The following is a 23,645-nucleotide window of genomic DNA, read 5'->3' as shown; positions in this document are numbered from 1 at the left end:
CGACGAAAACGATTTACTTTTTGATGGAATCTGTTTTATACCACTAAATATAAATGTTTTATAACAAAATATCGTCAAATCGAGAAATGGAAGAATGTTTGCTTTAATATTGAATTCATAGCACTAAAATACATGTTAGGAAAGAGGTCAAAATCTACAACAACTTCTATAAATTCTAACACATTATCAATGCCGTAACAATTTTGATTGATAATCAATATGTTTCGAACTGGTAACTCTTAATCAAATTGCATTGAAATCTAATAATTACATGCGTGTACATTTAAAGTACGTCTCAAATTAGATCTCCAATCTAACAAATTAGATCTCTAATCTTACATTAAAGTTACGGGAGGGGTGCTCACATTGGAACAGAGTGTGCCGTCCAAATGGATACCTTAAGGTTTGTTTGTTTTTACAACAAATCCTTAAACATGGATCCCCTTTTCTGTTTACAAATTCTCTCAACATGCGGCTCGGTACTGACAAGTACATATTACATGTTTTAGGAGCGTCTCAAATCGTTGAGCTTAAAGGTAAACTCGCCTTCAAAAAGTCCTACAAATAACTTACACTCACTACGCTTTAAGATGGTCGTGTTACCCGTCATATAAGGGTCTGCGGTGTGTGTATATTCTAAATCAGAGATCCCCCTTTTCAGGAAAAATATATCGAAATGGGTATAATTTTGAAACCCGTGCGGAAAAGCACTATCTAACATTTATTTGCGTACTCCCCCCCCCCCCGCATAAAGTTTAATTTAAATTAGAACCATTTCTGAAATACAATATTAATAAGCTACTTAAGAGCGAGATAAATTCTTCAATGTATTATAAAAAGTATAATTCTTTAAGTTAGGGATGGGGTATTTGAATCATTTTAGTTCTCATCCGGCAAAAACAATTTTACTTTTCATGACATCTGTTTTGTGCCCCTAAATAAACATGTTTCTGGAAAATAACGTCAAATCGAGAAATGGAAGATTTTTTGCTAGAGAAAATGCATGGCCGCACGAAAATGTTTTAAAATAGAAGATCATTTTTCACATTACACATAGGTTTTGTAATCATAGTACTATACACTACTACATACTCATTTGAATTTATTGTGATTTATGAAACAATTATCAATTTTATCCTACACTGAACTATTAATCTCATCCCTTAGCAGTTCAAGACAATTCAATGGAAAAACGCCATAATTTAGTGGCATAACAAACTACAGATGCATAGCAACTATTCTAGAATTCTGTTTCGTCTTCATCTTCCAGATCAGCATCGGCGGTAGATTGTTTTCCCTTGTCCTTCCCCTTGCCATGGCCCAAGGCGTGTCTCTGAAAATAATGTGAAAGATGGTTTATAAATGTTACTGAATTGAAAAAAAAATACACAGGGACATTATACTTGTGTCCTTGTGTCCTAATTGCTGAAAATTGATTTGCCTTAGTCAGATATAAAATATCGAATAAAATGTGTAACGCAAGCTTTCTTACTGGCATGTCAACGAACCCAAATCGCGTTGGTGAAGAGAACACAACTTACCCCAGTTTCATCATCTGATTCAGCTGTCTTGGCTACACTGGCCTCCTCAGGGTGTTGATCTTTGGGTTTCTCATCCCCAATATCCTAAACAACAAACCAATGTAACTGTTTATTATAGTAAGTAACTTTAATAACACTATGATGACAGAAGTTGACAGAATTCTCAATAGAAAAAACACCGACTAGCCCCTCCGTAGAGGGCTGGATGGCCAACCTGGAAATTTGCTATTTCGGCCATGCTTCATTATCGGTAATCCTAAGGCAAAATTAATTAACATTATATAGGCATCATGAGAATTATTCAACCAATCAGCTGCCCATGGTATCCATGAAAAAAGTACTAACATTAATTCCTGAATTCGCATGCTGTGTAGAAGAGAACGGTTGCCAGGCTGACCATCCAGACTGCTACTGATACTTTAAATAGAGTGCTGTTATTTTTGAAATTTCGGGCCTAAAATTAAATTATATTGTAAGTGTCAGTTGTTTTACACTTCATCTTTGATTTTACAGTAAAAGAAAGATCGCCAAACTAAATTGTTTCCACAAGTGTTGTAATTGGTTTCCCGAGTGTGTCTTGAATGAAGACTATTTTGTTGATTCAGAAAAGGCGCCCATTAGTGTAAGAATAAATCACTGGTGAATATCAGAACTCCAAATAGCAAACTTCAATTGAAATGCATTACATCACTGAAAGGTAAGGCGGATAAACGCACGACACTATCAATAATGGCACGAGCCTGTTGGTCACAGATTACATCATAATAGATATAGTAATTATTAACTAGTGACTGCAAATCACAACGCACCTATTGCCTATTTGGCTTCATTACCAAGCATACCTCCTTGCCGTTGGTGAATTACAGACATTGCGATTTGAAAATTACTGCCATGATATTTCTATGTTTATATTATGTATCATTTGAATGGCTTACAAGTTTTACTACAAGTGTTAATTGAGACTATATATATTATGTTATTAGCACTTTAATTTAAAAGTTTAATACTTAGGTGATCAAAAATACAGTTCTGATCAGGGGTACCTACCATCGAAAGGTTTGTGATACCAACGCCAGAATGGAGGCTTGTCCCGTCCTCCGGTAGGATAACATCAGCGTCCTCCATTTCAATATCGGCCTTTACATTCATCGTATTGCTATCATCTGTTTGAAAACTACATCATTATAGAAAATGGAGAAAATATTCAAATGTGAATAGCTTGCTTTACAATTGTCATTTTGGTAAACTGACCGAAAGAAAAGAAATACTCAAGAACATCGTGTTAAATGTCTATTTCACAGCCCCTGATATACACCACACACATGATGCAGTCAAGAAAAAAGATAGTACCACAAGTATAGCAAGCTGAGCATGACGTTTGCTGTGTAAATGTAGGCCATTCATGGCTTCATAAAATTATACACTCAAATTAACACAGTTGGTTAATATTACACAATGTTAAAACGTTGATGCAATCATGTAAATAATGCACTCGTGAAAATGGATTTACGCACGTTGAGTGGTGTAAGACCAGCGAACTCAAAATATATATTCTATATTGTTCACTGGTCAAAACCTCTTTGTATACCATACAGAGGGGGTGGTTCATTACCTTTATTTTGGACTTCTAAGTTCACTTAAATACTACTATAGACCAGCAGTTACTCATAATACTCACTATGCTTTCCCTCTCTTCGCTAAGCAACTTCTTCGCCAAATGATAATAAGTGCAATAATTACTAACAGAAGGGTCAGAACACAAACAGTCGTAGCTAAAGCAGTAGCGAACGTATTCTCACCACATGGCCATTCCAAGTTTTCACAGTGACACACAAAGTCCCCTACCTGCGTAACGATCACAGAAACATCAAATAGGATTAAAACGAAATCTCTTATTTTTACGACCTTTGCAACAATATTGATAGCATTCAAATCAGAATAGGTTCCTATTCTTTAAATTAATTAATGTGTAAGCATTTACATCTTTGTCAGTAAACTATACCTACCATATCAATACAAGTATAGTTGTATCCACAGGTATTGTTGTCACATTGGTTGTAGTAGGTCTGGCAATACTCTCCGATGTAACCTGGGGGACACTGACATTGGTAGCCGTCAAATCCATAGGAACGTTGTATACTGGTGCAATCAGGGTCAGATTTTGGTCCAATGCATCTTGCTCCATTCATGCAGGGATCGATCAAAACATGTACATGAACAGTTAACACTTCTGAGGGGAATCCGTCTTGGTCTAATGCGTTTAACTGGAATAAGTCTTCCCCGAAATAACCCTCTTCAGGAAAATACGTGATAGTACTGAACACCCACGATAGACGATCCTCTTCATGGGGGATAGTCAACTCACATGGAAACACAACGGTTGACGTTTCTGGTGAACTTGGCGACAGATGGTCATCTGTTACATTCGTCTGGTTATTGCAGTCCATGTACAGAAAACTAACTTCCGTGTGTTGTACACCATCCACTAATCGTCCATGTTTTGGGAGGTCAAAAATCAGAGTCAACTGATCATACGTATCCGGATCCCATGCACCAACTATTGCCTTGAATCCAGTGTATTCAGAAATGTTTGCATTTCGTTCTTCTACACTTATGGTGAGCTTATTGTCGACATCCACAATGACGTTGTCGACAGCTAGGAAGATATATGGGTTATCATTTTCCTCCCTAACATCTATTTCAATCATTGCCATGGTAGAAAGTGTGTCGAACTCATCACTCCTGTCTTCTATTGCAATAAAGTGAATGAAGTCGATTCCGAAGCAGTCGAGGCAAGGTCGATATGTGAGCATCCCATTTGTTGAAAGTGTAGCCATGCCTATTCGTGGAGAGCTTGATGTTTCGTTCAATTTAAATATTATAGGGTCGCCATCATCGTCAAATGCAGTGACCTGGAATTGTAAAGTACCCCCATCTTCATAGATCCAAATATTACTAGTGGACGTTATCACGGGAGGTGAGTTTGTGAAGCCCCCTATTCCAGCAAAAGTAAATTCAGTGGGTCCCTCGAAGTAGTTCGAATCTATTCCTCTCTTTGATCTATGTTCACTCCCTTCCTGCTTATTTGTTGAGCACACCTGGAAATGACAGTAAATATATATGTATGGAATGTTAATTGACCTACTCCATATCTTCAATTCTTCACGAATGTTTCTTTAATTCGGTATATAATGTTTAGATGTTTTCGAACTATAGGATCTTATCTTTGCATGTTCGTCTATGTGGTATATACTCTCCTTCATGATACATGTACATGTCTCAGTGCCACACTATCAGCCAGCACCCACGTCTGTACTATATCACTGGTCTGTGCCGGCTAGGTCAAAAGATGTAGGCCATGCCTTGAACTTGTGATTTGAAGTTCAAACAAAGGTCATTATGTAGGTTTAAAATCAAATAGACAGAATAATTTCTGCTGATGATGTTAAGAACGATTGTTGTTATGGTGTTCATTGTTTGTACTTAATAAAATATCAGCCTTTAACCAAAAACTTATGTTTACTATTGACGTAAGGCTGACATCATGGTCAGTTTGACACCTTTTAGAACATAACGATATTTGAATGGAGCCAACCAAATCTGATTGGACTGTGCATGATATTGGTCAGATTAGTGCAATCGTGGTTAAGAAACATAATAGGGCTGAGAACAACACGACGTAACTTACAGTCTAACACGTCTTTTGTACAAATGGTAAACGATTCAATTAAATTTTCTGTACCTGGTTGAAAACATGAAATCGAAAAAATTACTACAGTTCATGGACAGAATTCAAATGATAAAGTAGGCATACCTTAACAGTTATTACCCCTTTCTTCTGATCAACAAGGTACTCTCCAAAATTGGACTTGCATGTATGACTTGCGTCCCGCCATTCTTGGAAAGCTGAAGGAGAAAGAGCAACTATAATTAACGATCACACCAACTCTTTGTCATCTTGTGTTTGGATTTAGTGTTCTCCCGAGAATTCAAAATGATTGTTTCCTAGTACTAAATCTATGGCTTCTATTTTTATCATTCGTTGGTGGTGTTTGTACTTTACGGTTATGTTCAAACAAGGAAGACTATAAACTGCAACACAAGAAACGCAATATATGGTATACACTGTGAGAAATGTGGACGAATAATATTATGCTGGTGAAACGGGAGATACCATCTACACACGCATGGAGAACCACATACCACTGATAAGGAATAAAAACAAAACAGATCCAATACCAAATGATTTCAATTCAGCCAACAAGTGCCTTTCGGACTTTAAATAATAAGACTTGAAAAGATATGGAAGAATAATACCGACTAACACGTGAAAGCCTCTGTATAATAAAAAGACCCTCAACACATACGGAGAAATGGAATAATCGCAAACAATAGCAACTGTTCTGATTAACATTTTGAGTCACATGACTGGACATAAGCAATCATTAGCATGATGGATTGGGCATACTGAGGCCGAAACGCCTTGGCCGGAAACACTTTACTGTTTATTGTATATTGTATATGTTCAAATGAAACTGTTTAGTGTGTGTTTGTATGTGTGCATATTGCCTATAAAGTCAGACCAGATTGTTTATGTACAAAATATCTTAAACCAGAGTCTAGGATTCATATGAATGACTTTAACAATTCCGTAAACATACCTGTGTGCCAATACATTATTGTAGGAAATCTTTCAACATTTGAATCATTGAATAATGTTGCGTTGAAATGTAAAGTAACGTAGACAGGTCCAGATAAGGGTTTTTCTCCAATACTTGTCAAGTAAAAAGAGGGTCCTATAATGTCTTTGATCCTGGAATGTGTAATGAAATTGATTTAGTCATACGAATATCACACACACACACACACACACACACACACACACACACACACACACACACACACACACAGAAAACACACACTTAAGCAATACCCCCCCCCCAGGATATTGTATACCAGTCCATTTTGACCATTGATCGAAATATATGCCCGAGCTATAACGAGTGCATATATTGAGTTCAATGGTCAAAACCGAGTGGTATACCAGCCCCAGGGATGGTTTATCGCTATTACACTATACCGATATATTAAAAAATTGAAAAACAAGATTATTACAATTAAGGTTTTATGGTGTTGTTTGCCCTACCCATATATGAATAAATTACATAGCAAGAGGAACTTTGAAAGCAGATCTGACGCGAATCAACTCTGAACACGAACGCCGTGTTTCGTACATACAAGTTCAGCTGCGGTCAGAATTAATGGCAGGGAGGAGAAAAATGTTTTGGTTAAAATGTTTTCAGCACCCATCCCCCTTTTCTTTCTCAAAAAAATTCATGACGCTGTGAATGAACCTAAGATTTTTCATTTGTGGTAAGTCTGTCAGTGTAAGATCTTACACTTGCTTCATTTTTATGACCGGACACGTACATGTTTTGACTCCCACCTCGTCGAGTAATGTGCATGCCGCGATTGCGATAACTCATGCCGTCGAAATTTCCTTCATAATTTCCGATAAACTGCTCTGTTTCATGTACATAGGACAATCTTATTCTGACAAATCGTAGAGTTTGCTGCCACGTGACTGCAGACGACGACGTTCGGAGCAGACTACACAGTGAACTACACGTACTATTTGTAAACATCACAACTTGGATGCGTGCCAACTGTTCATATATCAATATTTTAGACAAGTTTGAATGATGTCTAAATCTCTCGATTTGCACCATTAATAAACTGGTATATAATCATATATATAATTATACAATTTAAATTAAATTACTATTAATGTAATGTACTCATCTACATTGTATATATTTATATACCCACTCGTAAAAAAAAATACTTGACAAATTTTAAATTATACATATAGTTACTATAATATTGGAAGGAAATATTTCAAACTGCAGCTGTGACAACAAAGTTCAAAGAATAACTTGCCTTTGACGTAGAAATCTGTCAGTTTTGTCACGTTTTGTTTCTGGGTTGACGATATATGGTTTGAATTGTGGAGAAGCGTCCGAAACATAGTCTTCCTCCAACTCACTGCCACTCAAAAGGCCAGCCAATAATGTAAGCTTTCCATCTATAAAAAGAAGTATATAAAACATGTCCAGTGAAACAACAGAAACCGTGTAAATATTAAGTTCAACGGCAAGGTAGGAAGTTCGAAGCAAAATATATTATTTACGTTAGATATCATGACAATGTAGTTAACTATAAGAAACCATGATACACTTTTCAAAATATTTCTTTCAAGGCATGCAATAACCTGGTTGGGAGCAGACTACATAGTGAACTACAAGTAGTATTTATCATCTAATATTAAAATCAGTAACTTCTATAAAGATTGGGAAATTTCTCAAATTTAGTCTCTGATAGTAACATGACGCCTACATGATACAAGTCGCTAATGATTAAAGGCCATGCCCTAGTCATATTAGAATTACTCTTTATGTGACAAAACAGTTGTCTAGAAGAGCTATAGAAAATGTCTGTCCTGAACAAAAGAATCAAGTATAATCAACTCGACATGGACAATATATACAACTAGTTTGTTCCCTTGGTTAACTGTAGTTCAATAGCTGACAATATACATGAACTATGACCTTGTTCATCTTCAACCTGGCGTTTAGTGATCGCTTCTTCTGAATCTTCGTCTGTTTCTATCTTTACGAACCAACCAGAATTGCCGTTTGAACCACCATCTGAGTCTTTTAACAGTATGACGACTTCCGAGTCGTTCACCTGTGATTGCAGAACATCCTGTTCACCTAAAACATATATAAGCATGTACAAAATGGAAATTGTTAGTAAACAGCAATGATTTGCCATTAACTTTATTTAAGCTTTAAATCTGCTTGCCTGTCTGCCTGTCTGTCTGTCTGTCTGTCTGTCTGTATGTATGTCTGTGTATACAATATTCGTCAGATGAAAGGACGTAAACTTACGTGTAATTGTTGCTTTCGTTGTGGTGAGCTTATCACATTTGTGTCCTCGATTGCAGGCAATTAGTTCGGAATACAACGTCCTGGAATAAAGAAAACAAAAACATAAAGGTTATGAACAAAATGTGTAATCAGATTTGTGTAACACCTATTACATATACCTATCGGTAGCGAGATGTTTTCAAATTACTTAATTTGTGTAAAAACAGTGATGAGTGATGGAACGAATAAATTGACAACTGTCCATCAATAATTAATACTCACCTCCCTGGTTCCATTTTGAATCTATTCTGATAAACTATGTCTTCATGACCTGCTGTACCAGCTTGTCCTTCAGCAATTTGCCTCATGCCTGATATATTGACTAGAGGTTCATCTCCTATGTATACATATCCATCTTTGATTAACACATTGCCAGACGTGTTGTAACCGACTCGGAGCTCGGGAAAAATATCTTGAGAATCTTTTGAGCTACCAATCCTAAAAACTTTATTTTACAATGAATATGATGTATTAGTTCTTTGATAGTCAAAAAATGTTTATTCAAATAACATGTCCCATAAAGTGGTTGATAACATACAAGTAATAGTGTTTAATTAAAGTAACCGTAGTAACCCGTAGTAAATTAAAGTAACACGTTAATTTCTTTAAAATTTTAAAACTAACTTGAATATCTGCGTCATACAAGGTAGTTTTAGGGAGGTACATGTATGTACACCAAGTGCGTTTACAAGTTCATTCATACGTACGTGTGTACCTTTGTGTACATTGCACTATACGTGAGTATTTCCATGTCTTCACTTAGGCCAAATAAAAAGCCTGTTTCCGATAACCTGACCGACCTTAGTGTAAGCCCCTGACCCTAAACATTTGTTTGCATGCAAAAAGGTAAAATGGTACAAATGTACTTCTATTTCCGTGTACTCCTTCATGTCTTTTCCTCATCATTGTCTATTGTCTATTGTCATTTAAAAAAAAATCTTATTCTAGGGAGAAAGGTCTGTTTTGACTATAGCAGTGCAGACTGCATAACGTGTTCGTCTACTTAGCCTCAACTGTCTTCATTTAATTCTTTTACACCTCATCAAACTTTCTGGAATGTATTGTGACTGACGAGTATATTATCTTTGGTTCGAAGGATTTTATCATAATTTAAAAGCAAAATGAATTAAAATTCCGACCTATCTACCCTATTTTCTTAAGTCATGTTATTGGTAACAAACATTTTTTATTTATATTTTGCCTTAGAAGGTGATCGGTCGATCTTTTATTTTTATGAATATACTCAATCGAAATCCACCTACCCATAACACCGTGTGATCATTAATTGAGGTACTTTGGTGTTTAATTATAATATACAAGATGTGATTTAATGAATAAATGAATGAATGAATGAATGAATGAATCGACTTACAATAGCCATCCACGGTGTCGTCGTCGATTCTTGTCCACGTCATTCCAACTGATGACTGATCGCCACACAATGTTACACCATCTAATGTTTTAGTGTCACCACATTCCGTTGTAGTATTGCTTTGCGATGCATCTGGAGCTGTCAAGATTAGGGTGATTCCTGGACAGGCCGAAAATGTACATAACATAAAGATTATTCAACAATACAATTCGCTAGTTTGTTATAAACACAACAACATACGTATTTTAACAAACTCTGTATGTAAATGGAAATTCGTTTTCTTTTATTTCACGAAAGACTATTATGTCAGGTTCTATTTTAATCGTTTTACTGAGCCAATTTTGACCGTTCATCGCAGTATTATTGGTGGGGGGGGGGGGGGGTTCCTAATATATAACTATAGTAGTCGCTTAGAAAAATAGATGAGGATTTTTCCAAGATCATGGCGTTGTCTGATTACACCTCCAGAGTGGCCATGGGTCGATTCGATTTCCACGGAATTCCATGTCGCTACTGTTACAGTGTTCCAAATGATACAGAGAGCAGAGATCAGTGTGTAATTACAGTCCGAAAGGAGCTACCTCATTTACATATCCTGCATACCTCGGCCTTGCTTTGGATTTCCTTATTTGACCATGTACCCATGTACTACTCGGTCGAGTTATTTTCAAGATATGAGTTATTTTCAAGATATATCATGATGGTACTTGTTATTTACCTGTTGTTGTCAGCTTAGTAATAAGACCAGCATTATTGATAGCTTCAACGGTGACGTAGTAAGTCTGTCGGTTTTTAATCACTCCAAGTAGATTATCATTGATGAGAAATTTTTCAAGACCAACTGATACAAAGTCTTGAATGTCTGCCAATGATGGTTGTGTTCCAATGGCCCATCTAAACTCACGTACCTATAAAGTAATATGTATAATTATAATATAACACATATACAGTGTTTATTAATGTGATAGCGTTGATGAGAAATACAGATTTGGATGTCTCATTAATATGACAACTACGTTTTTCTACAATGTGAACCCTCGTACATCAAGTCCGTGTTTTCAACCAAAATACTTACAAAAAACTAGAAATGTGAAGAATGTGTGTTATTGTTGTACACAAGAAATGACGTGTAAACGAATTGAGTAAATTTATGTATTAACTCACTATGCCACTTCCAGTCAGTGTATACGTATGTCTCCTCCCAATAATATTGAAACATCACAATACTGCATGCATAAATAGTATGATTAACTGTGTTTACTTTTATTGCTTGTGTTTAAGCAAATCGAAAGTGCATAGGACCTCTTGCACAAAGAGGTATAAGAGCCTAGAGTCGCAAAAGCAAATATGGCGTTTATGTAACTGTTCTCCGCTACTATATTATACTCTAAGACTTTCATCGTTCTTGTCAATTTCAATTCGCTGTTTATTCCTTTATAGTGAACAGTGTTATCAGTAATAGTAAAAACGCCTTCACCTTCTTACATGCGCAAAACCACACTTACAATGAACTTAATGAATCAAACGTAGCTGTGATTCTGTTGGAATAGCTGAACCTAACCATCATAATTATCTGTAATATCAAATGCAAAGTTTGATTGTAATTATATTAAATAGTGTATGTTCAAAGAATTTTAACATTACCTGACTTCCAATATCAAAGGCACTGAATCTAATTGCTATAGTTGAGTTGCTTCGTTGGTACTCGACAGGTTCATCCTCTGAATATTCTAAGTCTAAGTGGTATAGATAGTCGAACTTTGGAGGAGTGTCATCAACGTACACTCCGTCGGATGATGCCACAACGTGTCGCCCAGAACCTTAACACAATTGGGAAAATAAACATCTCAATTAATTATAAATTGTTAGCCATAAAGATATCATATGAATATTATATAAAATGTTCTAAGATTTTAGGTTTTCGTAACTTGTTTTATATTGTTTAAGAATAGAATTTAAGCTCACTTAATGCATTTATTAATGATGTAAATGTACCAAAATTTTGTCATGTACCTGCTACTGCTTTTACGGTAAGATGATACACAGCTGGTACGATCTCCTCCTGACCGTTCTTTATCACTGATCTATTCGGAGACAATTCTAAACCATCGAGTTCAACGTGATAAGCTTTGACATCATTCATGTGGCAGCTATTGTCGCAATTAAGTTGATCACATGGCGTTATACAAGCAAGGCAGGGACGTGTAATCTGAAACACATAACGCATAACACACGAATCACCCAATCACATTCCTTTCTGGCAAAGTGTAGTATTTCTATTTGATAGTAGTTACCACAATTCGTGATGACTTTAACATAAATGTGTGGACACCGTTTCAGTCACTTCAGACTCAGACCACCAAAAAGTGGTCTGAACTTCTGAGAATGAATGCCTGCAAAGCTTTATGTATTATTTATTTATAGATTGCGCTTTAAACACTTAAAAGTTACATGTATACCTCTTTAAAAGGAACAACATCATCTGCCAGTTTCTCTGACCCAACTCCAGCAAAAAAGGCGACTATCCCGTGGTCCCCATTGCGGAATGGATTTCCAAAGCGGCAAAGTGCGTCTGATGTTGGTGGGAACCTTGAAAATACAATAATAATTTGAATTGAATCTTATTATCAAGTCAGAAAGACCTCCATAATTTTCGTGAATAATGATAATAATAATAAAGCGAATGTTTAATGCCCTGTCCTCCGAAGTGCTCTAGGCGCAGACACAGAACTATTAATTAACTAAAACGAGAGGAAACAGAAAAAAAAAACAATTGAAAACATAAGAAGGATGCAGAGAGAAGTGTGCAAGTGAGTGAGATTTAAGACTGAAATAGGTGAGTTTTAAAGGCAGAGTGTAAGGAGGACTTAGAGTGAGTGTGTCGAAGACTGTGGGGGAGACTGTTCCAAACTGAAGTTTCCGTGTAGGCGAAGGACACTCGCCGAGCTTCTTAATTAAAAATGGTTTCTTTAGTATGCGGGAGTCGGAAGAAGACCCAAGTTGTCTATGGGGACCATAAAGATAAAGAGGGTGAGAGAGATGCAAAGAGTGTAGAAGTACTAGTGGTTCAGCGTGGTCGAACTTTGTTGCTTTACACACAAGGCGTGCAGCTGCGTTCTGTACGTGCTGGAGCTTGTTAATAAGATTTTTAGGACAACCAGAAAGCAGACTATTACAGTGCAGTAATCCAAGCGAGAAAGAACACAGACAAGAGTCTTGGTGGCCTGTTGCGTTACAAAATTACGGATGGAATAGTTACTGTAATGCAGTGTATGAAAAAGGTAAACATTTAAGAGAATTATGGCAACCTAACATCAATGTACGAATTATTGCATAATTATTTTAAAATAATTTTTCACAGCATATTACCTGAGATTTCTGAATTTCGCTACTGCCTTGGGAACATCAAACACGTTCTTAAAGCTCGGTACCCGTTCACCTCTGTTCCAAGCCGATAGGATGAACTTTACATCGGCATCAAAAATTGTCAGACCAGACATGTACATTTTCGCCGCACCGTCGACAGACAGTTCGATGGAAAGTTCGTGACCCTTCAAGGGAGAAGAACAAAATGATAGATATATTGTTATTACATAACACAACACTATACTATATATTTACAATACAATACAATACAATACAATACAATACAATACAATACAATACAATACAATACAATACAATCTCTACAATACTATTGCAAATAACTGCTAGTTATAGGACTTGTAGTATAACGAAGTTATCTTTCGAATTCGACGTGATTTTAGGTGTTTCGCCAGAAGTCAACTTTGTTATCTACCGTCTGATACATAACCGAGTCCTCTATCCATTATGATGTTCATGATAAAATTCACTAATGAAATCCCACCCAAAAGTTCAATGTGAAATCCATGAACCTGGCAAGGACACATTCTGTAACAAAGTTACAATCCCAATTCGAGCATTGTACCTTTCGTGAACGTCGGCATTTTCTCCCTTAGCTCTGTTACTAACCCTGTTGCATTGTCACGTTAATGAACACATTCTATATGAAAACAACTCGAGTCTTTGCAAATCACTTTGTAGTGATGTGGTTATAGAGCATGTCTTTGGATAGATGGGTACAGCACTATCAAAAGCTAGGTACTGTGTTCGAGACCTGACGAAGGTAAGCGATTTGTGCACACTGATAGAACGACAGGTGCAGATTTAGGCTCGGTAGTACACGGTGTGGTAGGCAGGGCAGTACATGTTGGTGGCATTGTAACAGTTGACAAGGTGGGGACAGTGCCATAGAAATGGTTAACAATCTGTGGACAATTTCATTCATGGATTAACGGCATGCAGACACTTCCTTCGAGTACAAAGTGTCCCGTTATCTGTAAAGGTTTCCCTGAAATTGAGAGCACAGTTGGTTAGTAGTAAAACATTTGTTGCAATTGCGAAAGCATTTTCCTTTCTTTGTTGAATTGCCATCAACATTCCATGCAAAGAACATCTAATTGGACTGTTTTACGTATTCCATCATTAATTTGCAATCTCTTGATATAATTATAATGTTATTACCTTTTCAGGAATAACATTCAAAGTGTACGAGTGCCAAGCTTCGGTAGGGTTGAAGTTTAACTCTGCAATATCGTATTTGACGGATTCAGATTCGGGACTGTCTTTAAATCGGAACCACAATACAGCATAGTTCTTGATGTGTCCTTCCACTTCTACCCCTACAATTATGAAATATTAACACTTTATGAATACAATATGATGGATTATTTCAAACTTTGGAGTTGAAATTTATGTCAGTGAATTTGCAAGATAGACTTTATGGTAGAATTGTCAACTATGCCATACACATAATCAATCGCACATCAGCAACTTCGAGTTTTGTTCTAACCTCAAACAATTATGTATTTTCAACGTTCACATGAATTTCTCTATTGTCATTGAGAAAACGTTTGATATTTTTCGTTGATATAAAAAGTATCACGGAACTACTTGATGTCACAATTAACTGAAGCTTTTTTACGTGGTTTCATTAATGCTCATTTTTAATAGAAGACGTTTCATGCCTAGTATATATATATAGGAAGAAGGCGTCTTCTTCACCGTCGCCGTAGCAGTTGTACAAGAAGGGGTGATATATGGTGTTATTTCCGTATTACCTGGATGTAATTGGAATCCCATGGACTGATACGAAATCAACTTTAGACTGTCGTTTCCTGAGAAAGTTTCATCAGGATCAGGATCTTCCATAACTTTCCATGGCGACGGGGGTGTTGTGCTTAACAATGGTTGGTGTTGTTTAGGTGTTGTTGCTGTTGTTGTCACTGGAACTGTAGGTGACAGGAAATATTCCGTGCAATTGCATTGGCAGGTGTCATCTGGAGGTAAGGAAATATGCCACAATATGTTACTATATTACCTACAAAATACTCATATAATGGACTATTAAACAGGAACTAATCTGTACTTTATTATAAGTATTCATGTAACATGTAATTATTCATATCATCAATATCATTATATTGACAATACGACAGCGACAGTCGACAGCTGGGACAAATTCAACAAAATATGGTTGTTGTCGAAGTGTGTTTGACTAGATTGTGACATTATACTGATTAACACGAATATACCTTAGTACAATATGTTAATTCATACAATGAAAATGAACTATAAAACTAAGTAAGTGATATCAGTTCAGAAAGATATACCACCAAAGAATGATATACACTTAGAAAGTTAGCTTGACAACCGGGTAGACAGGAACATATCACCCGGGGAAATATACAGTGATATATCCATAAATGTACTCACTAGTACCAACATCGTCGTCGTTTGCTTTGCAGCATAATTCACACTCATTGTAAACCCTGTCTTCTGCTCCCCAATCCCTTTCCTTCAGTGGGGCATCGAAATCACCAACAACGCCTTCAGGACCACCCCAAAAGACAACACTTGTTACAGCAGGTATGCCACCTGCAGCTGCAAGTATTTCCACCTATGTGAGATGAAGGAGAGTCGTTGATTTACATTTATAAACGTTCTAACTCAAAATTGACACAAACCTATATATTATAATTCATTAATCATCAATCTTCTCTTATCATCAACTTAAAATCTTACCTCATATTTACCACCTTCTCGTACATCTGGATTTCTGTTGGAGTATGCGGCAGAATAGATCCTCTCTCGTTTGACGTCACGAATCATGTTTAATGATAAAATATCATTATCATCAAAGGTAAGCTGTGTATGACATAAATAAAGAATTATGTACATGATATTGTGTTATGTATATAATTGATAGATTGACTTTATTGTCCACTGATTAACTGATCAATACATAAAGTCTTGCTTACGAACTGACAAACTATTGATTGCTTGTTAGCTAGGTTGTTAATTAATTGTGGTATTCGACTGTCGCTAACTTTGTTTATTATATGTAACATTCTTTAGTAATTAATCAATGTTAATTACTCGTGACTAACAATTTGTTTTACACATTTTATATGTGTGTACTTTGAATTTACCTGCTGGGGTCTAAACATGACAGATTTTTCAGAAACATCCCAAACTCCTTCTGAACTGACTGAAGTCCATGCATTGTCCGAAGAAGGCTCTTGGAATAAAATCTGACGTCTTGTGCAAGAAGCACCTCGTGGATTCGGTAAATGCAAGAAGACACCTGTACGAATAGAAATATTGTGAAAAAGCAATTAACTTTCTGTTACATAACCCTTTGTCATGTTTGTAATGTTATGTATTTGTGGTCAAGCGTTTATATGAGTGTGTATTATATGCATTTTTCTGTTGGGGATTATGAAGTATTTCGTATTAAATTTGTTAATTCTAAGATTGATACTACTTCGATGACTCGCGCTGCATCTTTACAGTAAGTGGTGGGTAAATCCTTAAAACAGTTCGGAAGTGTGCATCATATGATCACTGTGTCATACTGTCGATTTAAGCCCACATCTAAAAAGCTAGCCAGGACCACTTCCCCTGTAAAGTATAGTATGTAATTGGAGCATTATCAACTCTAGCTTTCATACTTTCCTAATTCATCGCTCCAAGATCGTTTTGAGTCGTGGTGGGTTGGGGCGGGAGGAATCAATATTTGCATTTTGCGGCAAAGCAAATTTGATCTGCAATTGTAGAGTGGCAAGTCATTCTTCTTACATCACGTAGTTACTTACCTTCAAGTTTAGATGTTACACTCTGGTATTCAATGTCATTTGTAAACGTCTGGCCATCTTTTATTACGCCTCCGACTGGGTCTGTCAGATCTACCAGAATCGCTTTTGATGTAGTTGCTGTTGTGAGCCCAGCTGCGTTTATACATACCAAACGAACAAAATATGGATGATCCGGCTGGAATACATTATACGAAATGAACATGTAAGGTAAGAATGTTGATCCAAGTTCGTGACAGTGTATAAGTGCATTATAGGGAAGGAGTAAAACTCGTTTGAACGAAGTATGCAGGAAGAAAGTTAGGATATATTGATTGATTTGAACTTTAACAAAATGGGATTCCATCTTAATACGTCACATGATTCCAACGATGAGTTATGTGATCAACGCAGCATATCAAACTGGTGAACAAATCCACTGCTGGGGACATGATGGATGATGATGACAATGTTCACAAATGGCAAGGACTATAGTTTCATATGATATAGTAAGACGACTTTCTAGACAATTGGAGTCAAAACTACAGATAATATAGAAAAGAAAATAAGTCATGATGTTTGTTAAATTATACTATTGAAACACACCTGTAATCTCAAGTCGACGAAGGTATATTCAGTATCATTAGCTAACACTTCGATGTCATCTTGCAAGACAACAGTTCCATCTACGTTTCCACAAAATAATCCGTCATATATCGATAGGGTGTAAGCTTTAATCCCACTTTCATCGTCATGGTAACCCTTCCAAGACACAGACAGCATATCTTCACGATGATTGTATGTTATGTCCTGAAAGCAAAAATGTTAAACTTTTTACAGATGAAATATTACACTGTAGTGAAAAGTACGTCCAAATTCGTACAGTAATTCTGTACAATCTTGACAGTGAAGTACAACCTGCATAAATTATATTACTGAAATGAGCATACACTAAACATATTTGAAAGGCTGTGCCCATATACACTCAGTCTGTATAAATTATATAGTTTTAAAAGCAAACACTTCTTCGTGGATCATATACTTCCTATAACTTCACAATATGTTTTCCAGCCGTAGCAATCAAATCAAACTTGAATATCTTAATTCTTAAATCCACCTTATTACCTTAACTTTATTACCTAAAGGCCTTCAGACAAATCATTTAATAAACATGACTTCCTTGGTGACATTTCAATTTGATTGCAAATGGGTATGTAATTGAACTGCGAATATAACTTTCGAGGACAGACCTCGAGTCAAAGGTATTTACTATTTCATTCTTCGCCAAGTAACTGAAAAAAGTTCCTACCTCATCATCGAAGGCACCAATAGAAAGACTTCCTTCGACTGGTGGCGTTAAGTCAACCGTAACATTTGCTGTTGCCAGGGAGCATTGTGCTGATTGGTCAGTTGCAATAACTGTAACCAAGTACGTCTCCTTATCAACCAGAGTTAGACCAGTCGCTTCCAACATTGTGTTTTTACCAACATTTGTCAATGGGTACTTGTCAAATAGATGTGCATATTCAAGTATATGCTCCACTTCTCCATCTTCCTCGAAGTGTTGCTAAGCAATAAGGAAAAAAATGACTTATTTATTCACAGCAATTTACCAGTTACATAAATTCAAGTAATGATCATTAGTTGCTCATCAAAAAAGATTGGTAAACTGTGTTCTCGACAGTGAGAGGATAAGTCTATGATATAGATATTTAATAATAATCTGTAATGTTTTCAGTATACTTAGATTGAACTTGGTGGACGAACAACGTCTATCTATCTATCTATCTATCTATCTATCTATCTATCTATCTATCTAATATCTATTTATCGATCTATCTATCTCCAGCCATCCATCGAGAAAGCCAAAGACAGACAGACAGACAGACAGACAGACATACATACATACATACATACATACATACATACAGACATATAGATAGATAGACAGACAGACAGATAGATAGATAGATATATATATAGATAGATAGATAGATAGATAGATAGATAGATAGATAAAGCGAGACAGAAGTAGATGGCCCTCAAACATGACTTACCAATTCAAGACATGACGGTATTTTTGAATGCATTTGATTTTCTCCAATTCCAACTTGATAGAACAGGATTGGCATTCCAAACACAAAATTGGTCCAAGAGATAGCCATGGACGTTGCTGATGTAATATACCTAAATAAGAAATATAGATAATATATTGTAATGTAAAAATTAATGGAAACACATTTGACTGTCTACGGTTTATGGAGATGTTTCCCTAGTTTTTAAGATAAATGCCAATGTATATTTTATTTTTGGAAGTTACATACATACCTAGATACTTTTGCGTCTCCAACAGATACAATTTTGCCACCATAACCAACCATAAGTCCATTTGATGTTATTTCGGCAGTCGCTGTGGAAACACTGTATGCTCTCACTGTAATGTAGTACGTCAGTTTTCGAGGCACGAGATGAAGATCATAGAATGTGTGCGAGGTATTCAATCCAACATTCACGAATGGATGGACATCATCTCGTGTATAGGGGTACCGTCTGTCAGTACCAGCAGCTACTTCATAGTGATCAATGATCTGATGTGATCCCATTTCCATGGAAGCTGAAAATAGACTTGTGTAACTCATTACGCTGTATTCGACATTTTGAAACTTCCGTCATGGTTAGTATTACATGTATATCGATGATTTTTTGCATCGTTTCGCAACTCTTCGTATACTGTTGATATTTGCACAGCAGTGCAATAATGGAGATATCGCTGCGTACCCAATGAAGTTATGCTATATAGAATTATTGCGTAATATTTCATGTCCTTATTTTGTTTTAAAACTCAAACAATATGTTTTTGAGTGACAATGTGCAACGGGCAAATTTTATATCAATGTCAATTAAACTTGTGTTTCAAAGTAAAATATCATATCGTGTGGTTGCGACAAACCATCATTCACAATTTGAAGTATAAAATCAGAACGAAATATAAAATCGGTTATAAAACGTTTAACGTCATAATTTTCAGCTTGGGAAATACCTGGTTGTTTCTTTCTTTTTTAAATATGTATGATTTATTTTACTAAATACCGTTATGAATAATAAAAATACTCTTATAGACCCAAATCTTTTTTGCACGAAACAAGACATTTTATGATCTGTGATCAATTCCTTTTATTATCACAAATCAGAAGTAATGTTTGGAGTCAATTACCTTCATCCATGTACTTTTGTCTGTTGACACCAAAATTATCCCAGTTACCAGATAGTGACGTAATCGACTCCTGGTAATTGATATCATAGCCTTGAATGTCTCCATCCCTGACATGACCTGGTAAAAGGGGTTCTTTCTGAATAGTGATCCCATCGGAACGTAGCGAGTAAGAGTATCCTAGTTTGTTGGTTGCCCTGACAACAAGGTAATACGATTCTCCATCGCTCATGTCGAGTTCATCATTTACCCCTCGCGTCATACCTGAAGAAAACGACAGGCCCAAGATTTTAGTTTTAATGAATAATTGACAAAAAATAATGATTTTCGGCATCTTCAGAATGCAAGCTTCAAATTTCATATAATTTGGTCGGTACATCATACATCAAACATAACAAACTGAACATGTACTTTAAAGATTGTTCATGTAGCTTTTAGTGTTAAATGACTAATTTGCAGATTTTAGGTAGTTGAGAATGCAAAATTCAAATTTCATATAATTTGGTACATACATCAACCATAACAAACCGCGCCTGTACTTTTGTAACCGTGGTGTTTAATTATCATAAATAATCATTTTTTAATATTTTGGCAATATCTTTATAATGCAAGCTTTGAATAAATTAAAGCAAGATGATTTTGTACATTCATTGATGGTAAAAAAAGTACACGTGTCCTTTAAAACTGGTTAATGTTGTCAATAATCCTAATTGTCATTTGTATAAGTATTATTTTTTCAATACTTAGGTAACATTTGAAGTATGCAAGCTTCAAATTAAATATAGTTTAATATAATCAATATTCCAATTAAAGGGGTACATCATGTATAATAGATATAGCTCGGAATATTACATTCGAACAATATGTGCAGGAACAAAAATCCATGGTTTTCAGTTTACATCTGGGTGGATAAAGTCACTATTATGTTGTGTCTTACCATCAGGTACTTCCACCATTGGCTGGACAATTAAACCGTCGAATCTTATAATTGACCACTGATACTTTACAATCGGGCAAGGATCTCCATCGAAATTCCACTGTCCTGACAATTCGTCGCTGTTGTCCTGGTAATTTCTAAATCGAAAGAATGAAACCTTTATTTAACAGTCACAGTTTTAAATCATTTTTCTTTTACCACGAAAAGATCAAGACTATGACAAATACTGTTGATAGCAATGTCTACGGAAATTCCAAGCAAAATAATCATAATATTGCGTATGCACTTACATGTCTTTATCCTCATTTCCTTCCCAAACATAGCTGTTTCCTATCGATGGTAGGCCAGCACTAACTCGACTGATGTAGACGCCGTTCGATGTTGCCGTTGAGTAGAGACCAGCAGCATTAAACCCACGGACAGACACATAGGCCTCTCTTACATTGTACAGATCAATGTTTGTAATCACAGCAACCAAACCATTGTTTGTGTCAACATCATAGAAATTCTTTATTTGGGTACCCCCAGGATTTGTACCAACGGCCAATTGGTATCTATAAAGCAAAATTGATGAAAAAGTAATGAAATCATCTCGTTCACACTTTAGTCAGACGAGATAATTGTCTATACAAGTCATGACAAGACTGTGTTGGAGCTATACAATGAAATGTCGTGAATCGCCAAATAAGACTTGATGAATACACATTAATAATCTGAGGCGAAGGAAGATATAAACATGCTTCGGTTGAAATATGTTAACTTTATTGCTTAGTCATCATAAAGTTAAACAATAAAACAGTGATATCAGCGGTCTCTCTAACAAATCACAATATAATTGAAAGTGGTAAAAAATTATTAAACATTTATAGCATTTCTTTTATTCAGTCGCTTCATAGCACTCTGTTATATAATGAAGAAGCCACAAATCTACAGTGCAAATTCTTTAACACTTGCCAAGGAAATTGAGCGCTTTATCATCCATTACACTTACCTTACAATCGGTGAGTCGGGGTCAATAAAAGGCTCCCATGCTACATGTATCCTGTCCACCGATGTTTGACAAACTGCATCTACAATTTCACAATCTAAAGTACAGACATGAGTATTACAGTACAAACGATGTTTCATTGGCGTTTCACTGATGTCACATGACAAAAACAACCCCCAATACATAGGTGTCGTGCACAGTAGGGGATGTAGCAGCAGACAATTTATTATGTTGATTATCACTTGGAAAGTAAACAAGTAAACAATTGAAGCCATTAAAATCATCAAATCCATGTCTAATAATGTATTCAGCAGAGATATTAGCAATGTTTATCAATTTTCAATGTCCTGCTCTGTTTGTTGTGTCTGTGTTAATGTTAGTCTGGAGTTCAAATGTGTCTAACTTTGTGTTAAAAACATTATGCAGCACAGTGAACAGCAAGTCAACATCTTTTCTACTGTAATTGTGGTTTAACCTTTTCAGATCAACTAATATATCAAAATACACTGTCATACTCATCCATTATTCATATAAATTATAAATCACTTCCTTGTGTACAATAACAAACTTTCACACATTTTAAAACGTTTTCTTTTTGCAATTATTGAGGTACAAGAACAGACAGTGTATGTTTTTTTCAAAATGTTTTTTTCTGGTTGAAAAATTGGATCATATAGGGCCACTCTAAAAGAGCAAATCACTAGATTTAGCTAAGTGAAGAAATGACACTCCTTTCTTACCTGCTGTAGTCAAACATTCGTTCAGATTTAGACCATTTTGATTTGCATTATTAACATCAACTACATCAACTCCACTGAGTTGAATTACCTTTCCAGTAATAGGACCTGTTTCATCCACAATGATCTCAGATGAGTATGCTCTTGTTGTCTCGCCGACATGATTCGTTGCAGACACAGTGACGTAATATGATCGATGTTGCAAAGCGCCGCCTGTAAATCCTAGAGAATAGAGGGTGACAGACAGACAGACAGATAGACAGACGGACGGACGGACAGACAGACAGACAGGCAGACAGACAGGAAAGGAAAGCCAAACACAGAGTAGTTAATGCGTATAATATAATTACAGTACATAATGTTCTTTAAAAAATAGCTTTGATATTCATGAAATCAGTTAAAGGAAGCATGTTTCTACCAATGAAATCAACGTCAAGGCAGCTTGTATTGTTTTTCATACCTTGTGCACTGTATCCATTCACTGAAGAGTCAACCTGTGCAAAGGGGAAAACTGAGTCATCTCCTTCAGACAGTCCAACCGCAAATTCATAGTAAGCAATTCCACTCTCCTTATCTGAATAATCAGTCCAGGTACAGGTTATATAGTCTACACTTCTTGAATACCTTGGGCAAGTGATATTTCCTGCTACTGGGGGAGTTGTATCCACTGTGATTGATCGTGATGTTACCGTTCCGTACAGTCCAACCTTATTTAA

The 23,645-nt window shown here is 36.0% G+C and overlaps 1 protein-coding gene across 1 annotated transcript; it reads right to left on the bottom strand.

Annotated features, from left to right (window-relative positions):
* Positions 1-87: 87 nt before the first annotated feature.
* On the bottom strand, positions 88-23,387 carry LOC144449367 (uncharacterized). Its single transcript, XM_078139895.1, has 33 exons — positions 23,348-23,387; positions 22,933-23,151; positions 22,196-22,289; positions 21,495-21,758; positions 21,205-21,341; positions 20,271-20,531; positions 19,385-19,670; positions 19,114-19,243; positions 18,366-18,623; positions 17,663-17,866; positions 17,081-17,255; positions 16,415-16,569; positions 16,008-16,130; positions 15,699-15,882; positions 15,044-15,262; positions 14,448-14,605; positions 13,272-13,453; positions 12,362-12,491; positions 11,916-12,111; positions 11,547-11,722; positions 10,621-10,810; positions 9,903-10,061; positions 8,753-8,975; positions 8,492-8,571; positions 8,150-8,314; positions 7,482-7,626; positions 6,203-6,354; positions 5,356-5,447; positions 3,548-4,639; positions 3,220-3,386; positions 2,589-2,715; positions 1,542-1,625; positions 88-1,333 (listed from the first exon to the last, which is right to left on the bottom strand). Exons 1-33 carry the CDS (start codon positions 23,385-23,387, stop codon positions 1,241-1,243), a joined length of 6,360 nt encoding a protein of 2,119 aa, XP_077996021.1. The 3' UTR covers positions 88-1,240.
* Positions 23,388-23,645: the final 258 nt, after the last annotated feature.

The sequence above is a fragment of the Glandiceps talaboti genome, chromosome 18 (genome assembly GCF_964340395.1).
Source record: "Glandiceps talaboti chromosome 18, keGlaTala1.1, whole genome shotgun sequence".
Lineage (NCBI taxonomy): Eukaryota > Metazoa > Hemichordata > Enteropneusta > Spengelidae > Glandiceps > Glandiceps talaboti.
Note: the sequence above shows the minus strand (reverse complement) of the source record. Positions and strands in the feature narration are given on the sequence as shown.

What these genes read in the sequence shown, in the direction of transcription:
- LOC144449367 (XM_078139895.1), bottom strand. Translation starts at nt 23,387, where the DNA reads ATGAAAAACAATACAAGCTGCCTTGACGTTGATTTCATTG. An exon ending in CGACGACGATGTTGGTACTA is followed by an intron (nt 15,263 to 15,698) that starts GTGAGTACATTT and finishes CCTTACCTCCAG; the next exon opens with ATGACACCTGCCAATGCAAT. An exon ending in TGAATGTTATTCCTGAAAAG is followed by an intron (nt 13,454 to 14,447) that starts GTAATAACATTA and finishes TCTCCCTTGAAG; the next exon opens with GGTCACGAACTTTCCATCGA.